This window comes from Dendroctonus ponderosae, unplaced genomic scaffold (assembly GCF_020466585.1).
Source record: "Dendroctonus ponderosae isolate FM_Combo_2020 unplaced genomic scaffold, Dpon_F_20191213v2 Dpon_F_20191213_10, whole genome shotgun sequence".
Lineage (NCBI taxonomy): Eukaryota > Metazoa > Arthropoda > Insecta > Coleoptera > Curculionidae > Dendroctonus > Dendroctonus ponderosae.
Window position 1 is genome coordinate 3,534,223 of NW_026017111.1, and position 16,307 is coordinate 3,550,529.

The 16,307-nt window shown below is 43.9% G+C and overlaps 3 protein-coding genes across 3 annotated transcripts in view; 2 read left to right on the forward strand and 1 right to left on the reverse strand.

The window, feature by feature from the left end:
• Positions 1-2,048, forward strand: part of LOC109545768 — a 17,215-nt gene extending 15,167 nt beyond the window's left edge. The window contains exon 15 of the mRNA XM_048662175.1: positions 927-2,048. Within this exon, the coding sequence (XP_048518132.1) occupies positions 927-1,355 (429 nt within the window). The 3' untranslated portion in view covers positions 1,356-2,048. The remainder of the gene's footprint in view (positions 1-926) is intronic.
• On the reverse strand, positions 2,000-3,872 carry LOC109534835 (DNA-directed RNA polymerases I, II, and III subunit RPABC1). Its single transcript, XM_019900614.2, has 6 exons — positions 3,693-3,872; positions 3,542-3,630; positions 3,312-3,486; positions 2,507-2,670; positions 2,309-2,390; positions 2,000-2,252 (listed from the first exon to the last, which is right to left on the reverse strand). Exons 1-6 carry the CDS (start codon positions 3,747-3,749, stop codon positions 2,187-2,189), a joined length of 633 nt encoding a protein of 210 aa, XP_019756173.1. The 5' UTR covers positions 3,750-3,872; the 3' UTR covers positions 2,000-2,186.
• Positions 3,873-5,323: 1,451 nt separating this feature from the next.
• The window catches only part of LOC109534832 (zinc finger SWIM domain-containing protein 5), a 47,568-nt gene continuing 36,584 nt past the window's right edge, over positions 5,324-16,307 (forward strand). The window contains exon 1 of the mRNA XM_048662176.1: positions 5,324-5,726. Coding sequence (XP_048518133.1) covers positions 5,372-5,726 — 355 coding nt within the window. The 5' untranslated portion in view covers positions 5,324-5,371. The remainder of the gene's footprint in view (positions 5,727-16,307) is intronic.

The window sequence follows — 16,307 nt, forward strand, 5'->3', positions numbered from 1 at the left end:
TGAGTGAGGAAATTCGAGTAGTTTTGACCCAGAAAGCGAAATTTGAATATCAGACACTTAGGTGCAAGATTATGCCAAAATTCCATGTTTTCCGTGCCGTTTTCGCTCATATCTCGCAGGCAAAATGAGCAGGAAGGCTCATTTGTACATCATTCTAGACAGAAATAAATGGCCTTTTTAGAAAGTGAACCATGGATAAGAAAATGTTGGCAGTTCTCTCAAAAGATGCTTGAATTCAAGAAGTTTTAGATCTGCGAGGTTTTTTTTGAGTTGCAAAGTCCACTTGAACATGACGCTGCTTTTTTCGAAGTTTCTCAAGAACCATTCGAGTCACAGAATTCGTTTTGGCATCGTTGGATAGAGAATTGAAAAGTCGTTTCAGACGTAACAACGTGAGTGAGGAAATTCGACTAGTTTTGACCCAGAAAGCAAAAAATTTGAATCATGGTCATAACCCCCATGACCCCCCCCCCTGGATCCGCCCTTAATTATAAGCATAGACAAATACAGTAGTCACTGACTATTTGCATAGCAGGCCCTTTTGGTCACTGCCCCGTACAACTATGGAGAAACCGACAGGCCTATAAGTGACAAATCGCCGGTTATACGAGTCACTCTTTCGCGCAAATAGCGGATATTTAGCTTTACCGCTTGATTGCTTTCGCTGTTGCCCCAACTAGGCACAAGTGAAATTTTGCCCACACGTCGAGCTCGTGTTTAACCTGCGTCGTCTCTTATTGCACGCACAACACAGGGTGTTTGCGCTCTGGCGTTTGTTACCACTCTTTCCAGTAGAGCACTAAATCGTAACCATTCTTCCACTAGTGTAAATACACCCCTTGCGACCACTTTGCCCGTTGATTGTTTTTTCAAGTGTTAAACCATTTGGCTATTTAATAGTTTAATCGCTGTTTACCCGCCCGCAGGACCACCTAATCCCGAACTCTGCCTGGAAAGATTACTCGGCCAACACCAACTACGCGTTCGACTCGTACGAGCGCGAGGAGGCCGCGAAAAAACAGCAACAGCCGCATAACGGCAACGGGCGGGCGCCGCCTCACGGCCGCCCCAAATCGCACCCGCCCAGGCCGCAAGGTCGACCGCCCAGCATTCCACCTCAAGCGCCTCCAGGAGACTCCAGGAGCCTACAGCGACCGCGCAATGCCGCCGTGTTACCGCCTAACGATAGGAACACCTTTTCACTTCCCCGAACGCAATACGAAAGGCACACAGTGGGGCCAGCCAAAGGAGGCCCCATGCCTGCCGACTTCTACTTCATGCCCTCCCAAAGGAAATACTCTGGAGAGGTTGTCAGAGTGTACGTGGACTATAACGGACAGAAGAGGGAACATTAGGAACCACCTGTGTGGGGCAAGTGCAGCTGATGTTTGTGTTACGGGGCCGGATTTTCCTCATAGTTATGGGAAACTCGTGGGTGAATGGATAACTCAACGCAGATCTTAACATGAATTTACGCGACTGCTCACGTAAACACCCAATCTTCGAGCCTCTAAATTGTTTTCACGTGAGGAATCTCTTCACGAAGGCTTGAACCATCGAGCTTGAAGGAGAAAAAATACTAATTGCCACATTTTAACCGAGTATTGGGCCCCTAAAACACAGCCACACATCCAACACACCGTACTTTCTAGTCGTACTCTAAACGTGTTTTCTTAACAGTTCAAACCGTCGCAATAAGTAGTTTAAGTCTATTTAATACGGCTAGTTTAGGAGTGAAGGGAAAACGGCCCTCATCCGACCTGTAAATATAATTAACTGGGCATGCGGCCGTTGTTAAACGCACTAATCCAACAATTTACAAGACCTCTTGCAGCTGTAAATAAGTAGGTTTACTTAGACTAGTTAATTTTTACTGCGTTTACCATAGGGAATACCAGTTAACCATTCGATTTAGAGTACTTTAAATAGGTAAAGAATCAGTCTGTTCGATTTAGTGCTGCTTATCCAGGTGCTCGAATTGGAATTGAAGGAAATTCACTTAGTGTTTACAGCTCCCTGTATTAATTTAATAAATGTATATAAATTTATTTTGTTTTTACTCAATTAGAAGCGCTCAATTCTTATTGACTGGCTGGAATTTGAGACAAAAACACCAGAATCAAGCAATAAACAGCCTGTGCCTTAAAACTCTATCAATATAAAAATTACACAAACATTCTGCTGCTTTAGCAGACCAGTCGATAAGATATATACCGCCCAGCTGTTTCGGACGAGCGAATAATCTTCACTACCTGCGAAACACCACCAGTAAGGATGTTGAAAATAATGGATCTTAATCAACACTTACCTGTCCTCTCTTTAGCCCGAAGTATCTAGCTACTGGATCGCCAGCCTGAATCCTCATCAGCATGTTTTCTTTTAATTTGTACCTGCAACAACATGGAACACTTAAGAGAATTGCCTTGTGGCTAAAATCACTTGATGACTACAAAATTCGCATAAAAAGATGAGTTAATAAGTAAGTAGCAAAGAACTGGATCCGTACCTGGCCAACAATTCCTGCTTCTCCTCAGGATTCATCACTACATGTTCGGGCACCAACTCATGCTCAGTGATGTTGATCAGCAGCTCGGACTCCAAAAACTGTTCCAGAATATACTTCGGGGCCATATCAACTAAGGACTGTTTGGCTGACGGTGTCATGCCAGCCTGGAACAAACGAAACACTCTAAACTAAAAAACTAAACTGCCTGAACGCCCACCCAGTGGGATTCCCAGAAATGGTGTCCCTACCTGTTGAAATGGGGCCACACTTCAAGGAGACAATCCAAACCCTCACAACACAACCGAGGCATTCTAATCGTTTGTTGATGTTCTTGGCGGGTTTCACGACCGAAAATCACAGATTACCAGTTCGAATCTATATTTTTTTGCTTTTAACCGGTTGATTTGCTTATTGTTTATGTCAGAAAAATCACGCTGACAAACAGCTTTGCCAAGTTGCCGCATTTGGTTTAGCAGGCTTCAACTATTTCCAACATTATTTAGAGAAACTCATCTACAGCCACCTATTTTTGGATCAACATAGAAACAGCGAAATTCCACTTAGTTTCGAATTCAAATCGTCTCCTTATGTGTGAAAGTTTATTCGAAAACGATTTCAAAATGTTCATTTCTAGTCCTCGAATACCTGACCGATACTGACTAGCGGCAACGCGGCCATAAAATCTTTGGTTATGTCGTGAACAACATTGGACCCCTTTCGCCCTTAAAGCCCCCAGAATAAAGTAACCGAACATTTCTGGAGCCCCCAGAGGCATTCAGCCATTGCAGCTCGTAAAGGTACCAACCTGAACAACAATAATGGCTCTGTGAATGTTCTCGTCCTGCATCCTCTGACAATAGGTCTTAATGGTTCTAATGCCGATTTTTGGCTCGTCCGGGAAGAACACGAACATCTGGTCGGTGGGGTCATCGTTGTGGGCCACCAAAACAATCAAGTCGCTTCTTGAGGGCCTCTTCTCGCTGGAAAATACACTGTTTAGCCGGCGTCTGAATTCAAAGCAAACCCGTCTCCCACCTGGGTTTGTCGCCAAAATGCTCTTTGAACTGCTCCAACGTCTGATCCAGTTCATCCTGGGTCACCAAGTAGCCCCGGTCGTGGCAAAGCTGCAATTAACGATCCCTTTAGCCCAAGCCATCCCATGTGGGTGCTGCTGCTTTCCACTTACTTGCATTACAGTTTTTCGGATTCGCCATAACTTGTAGGTCTCAGCCTCATCGTCCATGGCTGTTTTTTATCGAAATAAACCTTATAATTCGTCTTGCTCTTGTTTGCTTTTAACTTGCTTCAAAAAGCCACAGTAGTAGATTTAATGAGGTTAGGATGTAGACGATGTAGTCAAGTGAGCACGCAAGGCAAACGCTACAAGCGAGGTTGCCTAACGTTGCTAGAGGCCTGGAACAATTTGTTTTAATCATTAAATTATTGAAAATGCTGTGTGGATTTTAGTTAAATTAATTATGTATTTTATTATTATTATTATATATTATTATTTTGAAAATATTGTTGCTCATAATAGTGCATGAATTGGCGACATTTACAACATTTTTACGTTTTCCTGAGCAAAACCGGTTTCGTACTAGTTAGTTCTCCTCTGTTGAGTTTAGCTGTGCTTATAAAATAGAATAAAGCTGCAATGATAAAAAATCTGCGATTCTATAACGCATTTTTGCCTTGACAACCATCCACACCTTCAGGTCAAAATAACCGTATTTTTTTGCCTTTAAGCAGATGGTAAAACTATGGACAGCTTTTAGCGCTTCGCAATTAAGGCAGTTGTTAGAAAAGGAAAATTAATGGGGTTTTTATTGAGGCAATTAGCCACCATGCGGGTAACTTATTCCAGTGGCGCGCTTCGCACTTTCTATCCGAAAGTGGCGAAACTATTAGGAGCGCAGCCGCGCGCCACTGGAATACGGGGGTTTTGACCCCTGGGGTAGCTGCAGGTGGCAAAACAATTACTTTCCAGGAAACTATCCGTCACTGTGCCAATTGTTGCATAGACAAACGAATTGTTCGTAGTGACCCTTGCAAGACAAAAACCTTCAGTTAGGGCGCAAAGCAGAACCTCACAGGGTTCGGACACATTCACGACTCATCATTATCTGTTGATGTAACTGTTTCGTGGTTGTACATTTTTGACACCTCAAAAGAACTCAGTTTGGCAACTGTTTTGTCAACTTCACTCACCCGAAGCACATTTGCCCGCGTTATCTTTCGCACCCTTCGCCGCCCTGATAAGGGAATTAAATTCTGGCAGGCCGAAGGGCGGCAAGACGGTTAGACGCTCGCAGCTTAATGGCTAATCAATGAACAATTGAGCATCGTGGGAGGCGATCTGGATAGTTCCGTTGCCAGGCAACATGGGCGCTTTTTCATTGTTAATTGCATTTCTCAGTAATCTTGGCAAGGGGCGGCAGCGCCGCAAACGCATCTTCGCCCGCACATGGCCGACATAAACAAATGATCCGTGCTGGTGGGGGTAATCAGCTGGAAGGCGCGGTGGGGGCACAACATCACCCGCGCGGTTGCCGTTAGTTTATTGCAAAATTCCCGCATTGAATTGGGACAGTTGAAGTTGAGGATTGAATTGCCCTAGTTTTTATGTGTATTTATTAAATTGCTACACGACAAATCGCTTTGATTTATATGCAACTTGGACCGGGATGCACGGTTTTTGTACTGCCAATATACGGATTTTCAAGTGAGTAAAACAGGTGGATGCCAGGGTAAAAAGGGTATAGGTGACAACAGGGGATTCAAGTGCGATGGCGCTGTTCACAGCATTGGAGATAGCTGGAACTGGCCGAGTCCTGTCAGTCTGTGACTGTTCGCGTTCGGCGACGTATGGCGGACGACGCCCAAGCGCCTCGACGTCCCCCGGTGGGGGCTCTGCCCCCCTGTTGTGCTCCCATGTGTTTGAGACTGCCGCCCCCATGCAATCCGGACACTCTGTTGAATATAACGGCGAAAAAAGTGGCGGAAACGATCCCGTTTGCGCGCATCGAGGAGAAGTACGATCGTATACCGGAACCGGTCCAGCGGAGGATCGTTTTCTGGAGTTTCCCACGAAACGAGCGCGACATTTGCATGTATTCGAGCCTCTCCCGCATCCAGAACAATCAGGAGCCAGGCAGTTTGGCCTTTTGCAAGGGCATGAAACTGCTGGAAACGGGCTGTGTGGAGCAAGTGCTGCAAGTTGGTGAGTACAAGGGGGCGCAGCGCCAGCGATTAGCTGAATCAGCTCCAGTGTTATCGAGCCGTTTAAGGCTAATCTAAGCAATAAACAAGTTCGTCAAAGTGGCAGCAGTGGCGTGCCAGGCCTGCACTTAAAAAGGCATTCAGCGCGTATCTGCTGTGTGGCGCCCGGGCCTCATGGCCAATCTATTAGGGCCCGTTAATGCGCGCCTTGATTCATAGCGTATATCTCGAGACCTTCATGGCGTATCGGGTAAAATGTTGCTGAAAGCCTGCCACACAATGTATGTGGCAAACTTCACATTTTCCCATTTCGGTTGCTTCATTAAGCAGCAAATACCGTTGACTGTTTTCGCCAAATACTCCCCAAAATTCTCAAATCACTTAAGCACCGATAAGCGATCGGTCATTGTTCCATTTGTACCACGATTGTGGGCTCAAGGGCTCCGACACGCTTAGAAGAAAGACGCTTCGATACGCGACTAATTACATCATTGATATCAAATGGCGATCGATAAGCAGGCCAGAACTTGCCTTTGGACACCCTGTACAAGGACATTCATTGCAATAAATTCCAAATCAAATTCATTCCTGGGTTTCAGTCATTTATTGTCTATTTATCAATCAAAATACGTTTCGGTGTATTTTTCCACCATCATCAGTTTTTATGTGTAGCGTTGTTGCTGCTTTAAGCCTTGGCATGCACTTCTTCGAAGAAATGAAATTGAAACACAGTCAGGAAAGTATATACAATTGCAATAAATGTTTTGTGCGACTTTAATGCCTGACCTTTGTCAAGTTGGTTTCCATTTTACCAACTTTCGATAACAAGGAACGATTAGGAAACCTCGCACCAAATGGCGGTCAGCGAGAAAAAGTAATTTTCTCACTGTTTTATTTTTCTTCCTTCCGAATCTTGTGTTTTGGGGATTTTTTCTCGTTCAAAATTTGTCCAAAAAGCTGGTCAGAATGCACAGCACGATCTCTATCGAGTGCTACGCTGTGCGTGTTCGCACCTTTTTTTGGGTTTGCAGAAATTGTTTTTCCCTGCTCGTGCCCAAAGTCTGTAGTCTTGCACAAAAAGCCAATTTTTGAAAGTTCGCCCAAAAATCTCCGATTGAAGTGTAAAAATGAACCCCGAAATACAGACCGCAATCCTCTCTATCGAGTGCCACTCTGAACAAGTTTCCAGCTTTTCTGGTTTTCGAGGAATTTTTCATAGAGCTGGACGCCAAAAAGGGAAATTTTTAAATCATCAATCAATAAAAATCGGTTTAACGAACAGACACTGTGCTCTGATAATGCGGGAATTTTAACGACAAACAAACTAAGTATGTTTTAACATTAGTGGAACAGATAACAATGGAACGAAGGCTTCAAATTGCGCCATGTGTCAACCCTGTATTTGTGGAAAGCGTCATCTGAATGGGTTTCCGATTATTACTGAATCACCCTGTACACTCGGCCGGGTTTTTATAATCTTTCTTCCTCAATCGTGTATGGACACTCGAGTTTTGTCACCTCATTGTAGTTAAGAGTTGGAAATTCCGTTTCCATGGTGGAATTGCACAAACGCTGACTAACACAGTGTTCGAGACACCTTCAGGAAGTTACCGTAGGTTAAGCCGAACCTTCCACTTTTGCCTTGATCAATCGAACACACCCGTAACTGGTTTTCTTCATTTTTCCATATTAATTGCCGTTGTGGGTTGGCTGCCTTAATGCATCACAATGTTCTTTTCCTGATGGTGAAATTGTTGTTCATCATCAAATCAGTCGCAATGCGATTGGAAAAGGTCAAAGGATGGCACCCGTGCGAGGCGCAGCCATTTTTCCAGTCCCCCGTGTCCAATCGCAATGAAACATTCCTCGATTTAGCCATTTTTTCCCTTCATAGATAACAGGCCGCTCTAGTTATCTAGCCAGCAAGATTATTTTCGAGCAAATATTTGCGCCACTTAAACCGCTTTATTTACGACGGATTTCTCAGTGTTGATAAAGCGACGATAAACTTGGCTAAATCCGATAATCCCAATGGGGGTAAAATCAGGCCGATTTGGTGGCTTGGTGCAGCCAAAAAACGCCACTCATACACCGTGGCCAACGCTCAACTTGCTGGTTCCCACCCATATCGTCTTTGTTTCCTCCACGCTGGATTCCTACACTATTCGGCTTTTGTCCGCGCTCTAGTTCGAGTGGTGCTCAGTCAATTTCAGTGCGAAATTTCCACATTCAAGTGACTCAACAATGAGCCATTCAACTCCGATTAGTGGCACTTCAATAATCACATTCAACACCCGATAGTCACTCGTTACGAAGCACTAACTGCCAAATTTTGACAGACAGACTGTTAATGTTGCTGTCAAGTGACCTTTGACAGGTAGTGTCAGTGTCACGCAGTTGCCATTGTGAGCCAAAAGGCGCCGCAGCAGCATCGAAATGGATTGCACGCATTTTTCTGGCGCTGGAACGCCAGCAGGCAGACAGCAATTACTCAATTTCTTACGCAAAATGGCAGTTTTGGCCGTCTTTCAAATCGAATTTTACGGTCACGCGCCAGTTGCGCGGCCGAGGGAACCGCAACGGTGTGAAAATTGCGTTATTAATTTTTATGGTAAACTGGAACTCGATGTTGGGACTCAAATTGGCGATTTCACACCGAAATGCACGGGGCTTGGCCCTGAATCAACATTGTGTGTAATTGCGCTAATGGCCGCTGCTGGTATAGGATAATTACCGACGACTAGTTGGCAACGTCGCCCCGTTTCACACCTTCACTCTCAGCTGGTTGTCGGCGCGACGTCACTGCCTAACGGAGGCGCGTCAAGCCCGGCCGGCAACGCCGCACTATGTCACTGTGCTTCCACAGATCAAAGGTTGGATGGCTCAACGTTGCCGCACTGCTTCAAATTTGCTCGATTCCAGTTTTAGACAGTTGACACAATGGGGCTTTGATTTAGCCGTTGGCATTTGTCTAGTAGTTGGCCTTCTTTGAGTTTCAATCTCCATGGGGAAATTGACACCTGTCAATGAGCGTCAGCAAAAGTGAAGCTTTGGCCATTAATGGCAGCCCTCTTGACTGAGCGTTCAGGCAAAAGAAAAACCCACCGAAATTAGTTTTAAGGCTCTCATTTCGGAACTTTTGCCGTATGGACAGGAGGAGTGGCCGGCGGACTTTTGAGTTATATTAATGATCGACTTGGGAGGGTTTTTGGGCCGGAGGAAGCAGTAATTATACTTATTAAAAGCGATGTAATAAAGTGGCGTTGTTGCCGAGTGTGCGCGCTCTTCTAGGAACCATTTTGGCACCGTAATTTCGTGCGGTTGCGTGTTCTAGATTAATTCGGTAATTGGCGGGGTCAACTGTCAATTAGCAGGCGCCACTGGCTGGCGGACCTTATCTAAGTGTATATTATTATTAGAAGGTTTTGTGGTGCTGTTGGTTTCGTAGGCCTTCTGACGAGCGATGCAGAATCAATATTTAATGCTATTTTCGGTAAAATTCTGCACCTGACAGATGATCTGGAATTCAACAGGCAAGCAAGCAAACAAACCCCCGCGGTCTTCGGGGCCCCGTTCGGTCGAGTTGAACAACCGCAGGAGAAAAACCTGGTGAAAAGAATACGTAAAAGTGTTGACAACGGCCGACGCTTTTTTAGGTGTTTTAATTGTGTTCGCTACGCCATTATAGAGCCGCATTGTTTCCGGGTACAAAGCATGTCCGAAATTTGAATAAAACCGACCTGAGCCGGTCTGTTCTTGCATTTTATGTGGAATGGAGAGGGAGCGGCTAATGCTGGGCCCGAACGTGAATTGGGCAAGTTTACATAAATTATCAAAAACTGCTGCCGGCCTCATTTTCCAATGGATTCTAATGAATTTTCCGGTTTTGCCGAGCGGGCCAAATACTGTTACAATTCGCCGGATTATGTTGGGTTTATCAACGTTGATACGCGCTGAAAGCAGGTCTTAAAGCGCCATTTTCTTGGTGCCATTGCCCGATTTTCCCCAATTTTTATCAGTTTGTGGTCCGCATTAGTGTCGAAAAACATTCGCAGACATCCATGTATAACCGGCGATTTAGCGCTTGTAGGCCAGCCAGTCTGGCCGTAGTGACACGAGGCGGCGAACAAATGGGCCTACTATATGAGCAATCCGGAAATTTTCAACGGCGTCATTCGAAATGGGAAACAGGGTGTTCAAATAAAAACTCCTGAAGAGAAGAATCTGGCTTTGGAGCCTATCAGTGAGCTTCATGGAAACTGGGGATTGTTGCCACTAGTTATTAAAATCAACGCTCGCTGCAGTCCTTTCAAATAAATTTAATTAAAAAAAAACGGACTTTAGTGGTCGCTAGAGGCACAGAGAGATGAACCGGAAATTGCGAAACACTTGTCCACTATAAAACAGTTTCTTTGTGCAACTGCATCTTCTGCGTCTGTCGAAAGGATGTTCAGCACATTCGGATTTGTTCATTCGGATATCAGGAACAGATTGGGAATCAAAAAAGAAGAGAAATTAGTGTTCCTTTTCAGACTTTATAACGAAAATGAAGAGAAAGAGAAGTGATTTCCGTTTTAGTGTTATTGAGTTTACCATTAATACCGTTTAATTTTTAAGTTCACATGTGCAGTTTCTATTTTGATTTTCATTTCTTAGAATTATTTGTGTTCTGATTTATATTTTTTGAGTGGAAATATAAAGTTTCTTGAAAAAATCAACTGATTTAAGTAGCAATTTTTTCCAAAAAAGTCAGGTGATTTAAATCATGATTGAAATCACTTAAAAAAAATCAAGCCAACCCTGTCACCAGTTTCAAGAAATCAGTGCGATAAACCTCAATCTCTTCATTCCATACATGTAAAATGGCTTTTTATTTGCGCACCGTGTTTGGGGCAGGTGCTAATATCAAAGTCACTTCGCATTTCGAGTGCCGCTCTTGACAGTTTCCGGATTAGCACGCGATTGCTCGCATAGTAGGCCCATTTTTTGACACCGCAATGCAAATGCCACCAAACTGGCAGGCCTACAAGCACTAAATCGCCGGTTATACATGGGTTTTTGCGCAATGTTTTTCAACAATTAAGGACACTGTCCAGATCAAAAAGTCAATATGTTGAACTGAAAATGAGGAAAATGGAAGCAATCAAAACAGCAGTAAAACTACGTTGAGCTGACAATGGGTGTAGCTGCGCCAAGCAGTCCACATCTGAAGATGCTCACTACTCGCGCATGCGAAACGTTAGGAACACAATCTTCTAAAAATGGTTGCAATCAGGGGATATCGATGGAAATCCAGCCCCATTGGCAATATGGCGCAAGTAGAATAATTTGATGACGTCAGCTATTCGTATGCAAATCCAGAACACATATCTAATCTGGCACAAACAGTGCCCCATTCGCTCCAGCCGGCTGGATTTGAATGATTTAAAACTCGCGCGCACAGTCTGTAGGGGTCAAATCTGCTAATCAAGTTTCCAAGGCGTCTCTGCGGACTCGTAATCTCAGATCAAGGGATGCAACGACGCGGGCGGACATTAAGGGGGCCCTTTTACGCAGCACAAGGGTGAGCTAATTTATGGTGCACCATTGTGGAAGGCCGTTGGCCCCGAAAGGCCCCCTTTTATCCCTCCCGACTCAGTGCTAAATCTCCTTATTATGCCGGTTGACGCCGATTGTTCGACAGTTTTCTACAGGGTGTGCACCGGAAAGAAGCAGCATTGAAGACAAACCAAACCGCAAGAGAAACCATTGGGGTGCGCTAATTTTTCTCTGGAAAATATCAGATTCGGGTAGTTATCTTGGAGAAAACACAGCTTCTATTTTTTTAATAAACATCTGAATTTTAGCGAAAAACTGAAGGGATATTTTTTTGTTCCCAACTGGAAGTGGCATTCGAAAATAGTTTTTATTTGCAGTTAAACCATTGGCGTGCTCTGTTTTTTTTAATAGAAAGTATCAAATGTAAAATGTTGCTGTCGTTTTCCCTAACTATTGAAGATTTTTTTAATAGTAAACTGTTTTTCAGCCAAAAACCGCACAAGATATTTTTCTTTCCAACTCAATATAGAATGGAAAACTAGTTTTCATGTGCAGCTTGACCACTGGCGTGCACCGATTTGTTTCTGGACAGGTTCAAATGTTAAATTTGGCGGTAAATTTTTCGGAAAAAACATCAAATTTAATTTTTTTTTGTTTAGAAATTGTTCAATTTAGTAGAAATTTTGAAAGGAGCTTTTGTCTTTCCAACGGAATGCAGATTTGAAAAATAATTGCTATTTGCAGAAAAACCATTGGCGTGCACTGTCTTTTTTTCTGGAAAGTGTCCGTGTTAAATATTACTTTAATTTTGTTGGGCAATGCAACGATTTCTATTTTTTAAATCAGAAACAGTGTATTTTCCAAAAAAACTCAAAAGAGCTTTTTTCCTTCCGACTGAATGTAGAATTGAAAAATAATTTTTATTTGTAGAAAAACCGTTGGCGTGGTCAGTTTTCTTGTCTGGAAAAAATCAAATAATGGGATAATTTTCTTGCAGGATGCAATGGCTTTCGTTTTTTAATTGAACAACTGAGCATTCTAGTAGAAAAACTGTAAAGAGCTTTTTTGTTGCCAACTGAATGCAGAATTTGACCATAGTTTTTGGGTTGCGGACAAACCATTGGCGTGCTCCGGTTTTTGAATAGAAAGTATCAAAAGTAAAATGTTGGGTCGTTTTCTCAGACTATTCAACATTTCATATTTTTTTGTTTTTCAGCCAAAAACCGCACGATAGTTGGTTGTTTCCAACTCAATATAGAATGGAAAAATAGTTTTGGTTTTCATCTGGTGGGCTCGACCCACCAGATGCAGCTGTGTGCCGATCTGATTGTTTATTGGGTTTCATGTTTTTCGGCTCTTTGTATCGAAGAAACCCAATGTGGCACCCAACCAACGGTTTCGTTCACGACTGCCCGAAAATGGGGCGCTGCCGCCGCAATGCCGATCGGCACGAAATTAAAAATGTTTCGGATTTTTCGGGGAATATTTGCTGGAAAAGTGCGCGCCCGTAAAGGCGCCGGAATGTTCAGGCGAACATTCCCCATCAATTCGAATCGAAGTTTTAATTGAAATCCGTTATTGGATTGCGATTTCGAACCTGACGACAAGTTGTATCATCTATTGCCTTTTTTTCGACTGTTAAATGGTGTACTGTGGACTTTTATCGGGTTATAGGCCTGCCGTTCATCGGCCCACTATGCAATTGTATATTCAGTAGAGTTTCCTTCAGCAAGCCGAGGCAGTTTTAGCCCGAAAATCACAGAAAAATGTTCAAACACCCCGTCTAGTTCGACCTCTAAGGGTGTTTATTTAGTACCTAGATGTCGTTTTTGGGTCTTGAGTATTGTATTTTAGGCCGCCATTCTCTGCTCCAGGTAGAAGTTGGCGCAGTTTTCAGCGTTAGACGGGCGATTTTTCGGCTTCTAGTCGAAAAATCGTTCAATCGCATGCGTTCATGTGTGATTTTGAGTGGTTTTTATTTATTGTTCAAACATCCAGTGGTCGGCTTCATTATGGCCCGAACAAACGAAGATATTTCAGCCGCAGACCGCTCAGCTCGAAGAACGTCTGCAGGTAAAGGCGAGGTTGAAGGTTGACCGCTCGAATAATAAGAAGAAGATGATGATGATGATGACTGGGCCGCTGCTGTGATTAATCGTTCTTTGTCCGAAGAATCCCAGCAATGTCTGGGTGCGGTGTTTTTCCGTTTTCGTCAATTTGATACCCCCGATAGGAACGGCCGAAGTTTTGGGTTGTTTGGGCGCTTTGTGCCACCCTGTACCCAACAGCCAACGGAGGAAGTTGACATTTGGCAATTGTCTTGCCAACAAGCCCTCTTGTTAAATACAGCCGCGATTTTCGTTCAGGCAAACACCGATAAGGCTCGACTATTTACTTTGAGACCCAGTTCCATCAAAGTTGCCTGCGTCATTTGACCGGGCAATTGTTTCGCAGAAGGCCGCAATTCAAAATGCACCTGGTGATTTGTTATCATCCCATTGATATTGTCAGTGATTCATTCAGTTTGCTCGTCAATGCCAAGGTTTCTGTGTGGGCCCGAAATTCTAAAAGACAGTTATTTCCAGTTTTACATCAATCGAGTATCCGGCCTACCGCGCCATGGCTGCTATAGTATGCCCACCTATGCAGCGCGCAGTGTAATTCCACTGAACCTAGCAGGCCTACAACCGACAAATCGCCGGTTATACTCGTTGAGTTTTGCCCAATTTTGCGAACGTGATCGAACGAAAGGTCTGAAATTGGACTTTTGATGGGCGGATCAAGTCGAAGTGGCCAACCTGCATCGAAGCAGGCCGGGACCGTTCTAGCAGGGAATTAACAGTTGATAATACGTAATTTACGGCGGGCAATAATGAACATAATGGCGGTCCAATCAGCGCGCTCAGCAGAGCAGAATGCCGTCCTCTAATTGGAGTGAAAACCGAACATCTTCGGATGGGACAGGACAATGTCCGAGCGCTCACAGGCCTCAAAACAGTGCAGAATCTTGTTTGGACACCTGTTAATTGCGCAATACCGATTCGATTAATCCCGTAATGTTGCACCATCCCGGTAGAGTCGCTTTTTGGACAACAGCTTGGCCATAGGACCTCATTCGGAGGAAATGACACGCTGTGTTGCCAAATTGTCGACGAAGTAGCAATGCTTTTAGTGTGCAGGCTAGTGCCGATTCGAGTTTTCATGGAGTAAAAAAATGATAACTGGCAAGGACTAGGTGGAGAAGGTTGTTGAGGTTCAAACTTTAAGAAATAATAAAATTAAACACGGAAACACTGGAAATGGGGATGCAGTTTAGGGGTTGAAAACGGGTTTTTGCGATTTGCGGCCTCCTAGCGGAAAATGTTCAATGGCAGAGTTGTGGATAATGCAAACATCTAAAACTTTTGTAGTCATCACTTTTTGACATAACCTCAAATTAACCGTCAAAATGGCGTTAAACCCTTATGTCCTATAAATTTTCGAATAAATAATTTTTTCCCCAAGTAGGCCGGTAAATAACGTAACCCTAGTAGTAACATGGTACATTACCAATTGTTTTTGGTCCCTTTTTATTCATTCCAGTGCAAGTTTCTCCCTGTTTTGTGTCATTTGCAACGTCTCATCGTTGTTTTCAGCAAGTTTGGCACTGTTTTCGATAATTTTGATAAAAGCATGCCGGGTTATACTATTTTTTCTTTGAAATTTATAGATGGTACGCTATTTGTCCATCAGTGTAGTTTAGTTTTCTCGTCCTTTTTTTGCTTCTTTTAAATACGAAACTTATTATATATATAAATAGGAAAGTGAAAAACTGGTAAAAACGATACTTACCGAAAACTGTTGCGAATCAAAAATACCAATAGATCCTGCCAACGTTAAATTTAAAGATTGAGCGTCTGTCGCCCAGATCTGTGTGTTTTTGCGCCCGTAACTGTTCAGGCTGGCCATTTAAACAAATTGCCAATTCAATCAGTCGCTAAAGTCATTAACGAAGATGATGATGATGATAGCGCGCCATTAACGTGAGTTTTCACTCAGTGACAAGTGACAGCTGAGTGTTTCACAACACTCAACTGCGTAGCATGTGGGGCACGTGGGCTGGGACGATTCGTGGCCGCAATTATAAAATGAAGCCCGCGTCTACAAATGGTAATTGCCCATCGCCCAATCAATAAATAAATAATGGATAAAGTACCGTTGGGCCGTTCAGTAGTTTTCCGGCAAAAACCCGAAAGCTAACGGGCTGCTTGCATAGTAATCTAGTCACCTGCGCGGATCTCACAGTGCCTGTGAGTGTTTCCTCATGTCTGGGCGGCGCCATGTTTTTTCTGTCCCACTGTCGGGTCGGTGCCAGTCCGGCCCTGTCCCATTCTGAGCAATTGCCGATCAATATGGCGTCGCAGATCGGTGGCAGTAAGTTGCTCTAGGCAAATGAGATGAAAGGCGGCCCCGGCCACCCTTTTCACCGGAACCCCCCAGGAAAAAATTATCTTCTCATGGGGCAGCAGGCATTTTTCTATTTGCGGTTTTAAACGTTTTATCCGTCAGTTCTTTGAACTGCCTGCAACCTGGATTAATCGGAAAATGCGCTTCACAGTATCAGGGACGATATTTATTGGTAAATGGCACGCTGGAAACGAACATCCTGTGTAAAGCTGCGATGGCAGGTTGGGGTTTTTACTGCGGGTTTATGTCAAGTTTCTGGCCAGGGCAGCGATTAGTGGTATAGTAGGCCCTAAGTTTGACAGCGCAATGTTATTGTGGTCCAACTGGCAGGCCTATAAGCGATAAATCGCCGGTTATACTTTAAGAATGTTTCAGAAAACTGATGGCTGTTTTTCGATGACTACTTTTTTTACCCGCAAAAAAGCGCTAGTGAGGCACCAACCAGCTACACGGTAGTGCCTTTGACTCAAAATGCGTCAAACATCGCATCTGTTGGACGTTTGAAAAACCCATGCTCCCTGTGTTTGTGTTGTGTGTTTCTTCTGTGCAGGGTGTTGAAGTGCTGATGGAAGCAACGAATTGTTTGCATGCAAACGAA

Excerpts from the sequence above, each read along its gene's own strand:
- LOC109534835 (XM_019900614.2), bottom strand. The coding sequence starts at position 3,749 with ATGGACGATGAGGCTGAGACCTACAAGTTATGGCGAATCCGAAAAACT. Across the intron at positions 3,487-3,541 it reads CATTTTGGCGACAAACCCAG|CGAGAAGAGGCCCTCAAGAA; the intron begins GTGGGAGACGGG and ends TGTATTTTCCAG. Across the intron at positions 2,391-2,506 it reads AAGCAGGAATTGTTGGCCAG|GTACAAATTAAAAGAAAACA; the intron begins GTACGGATCCAG and ends ATGTTGTTGCAG.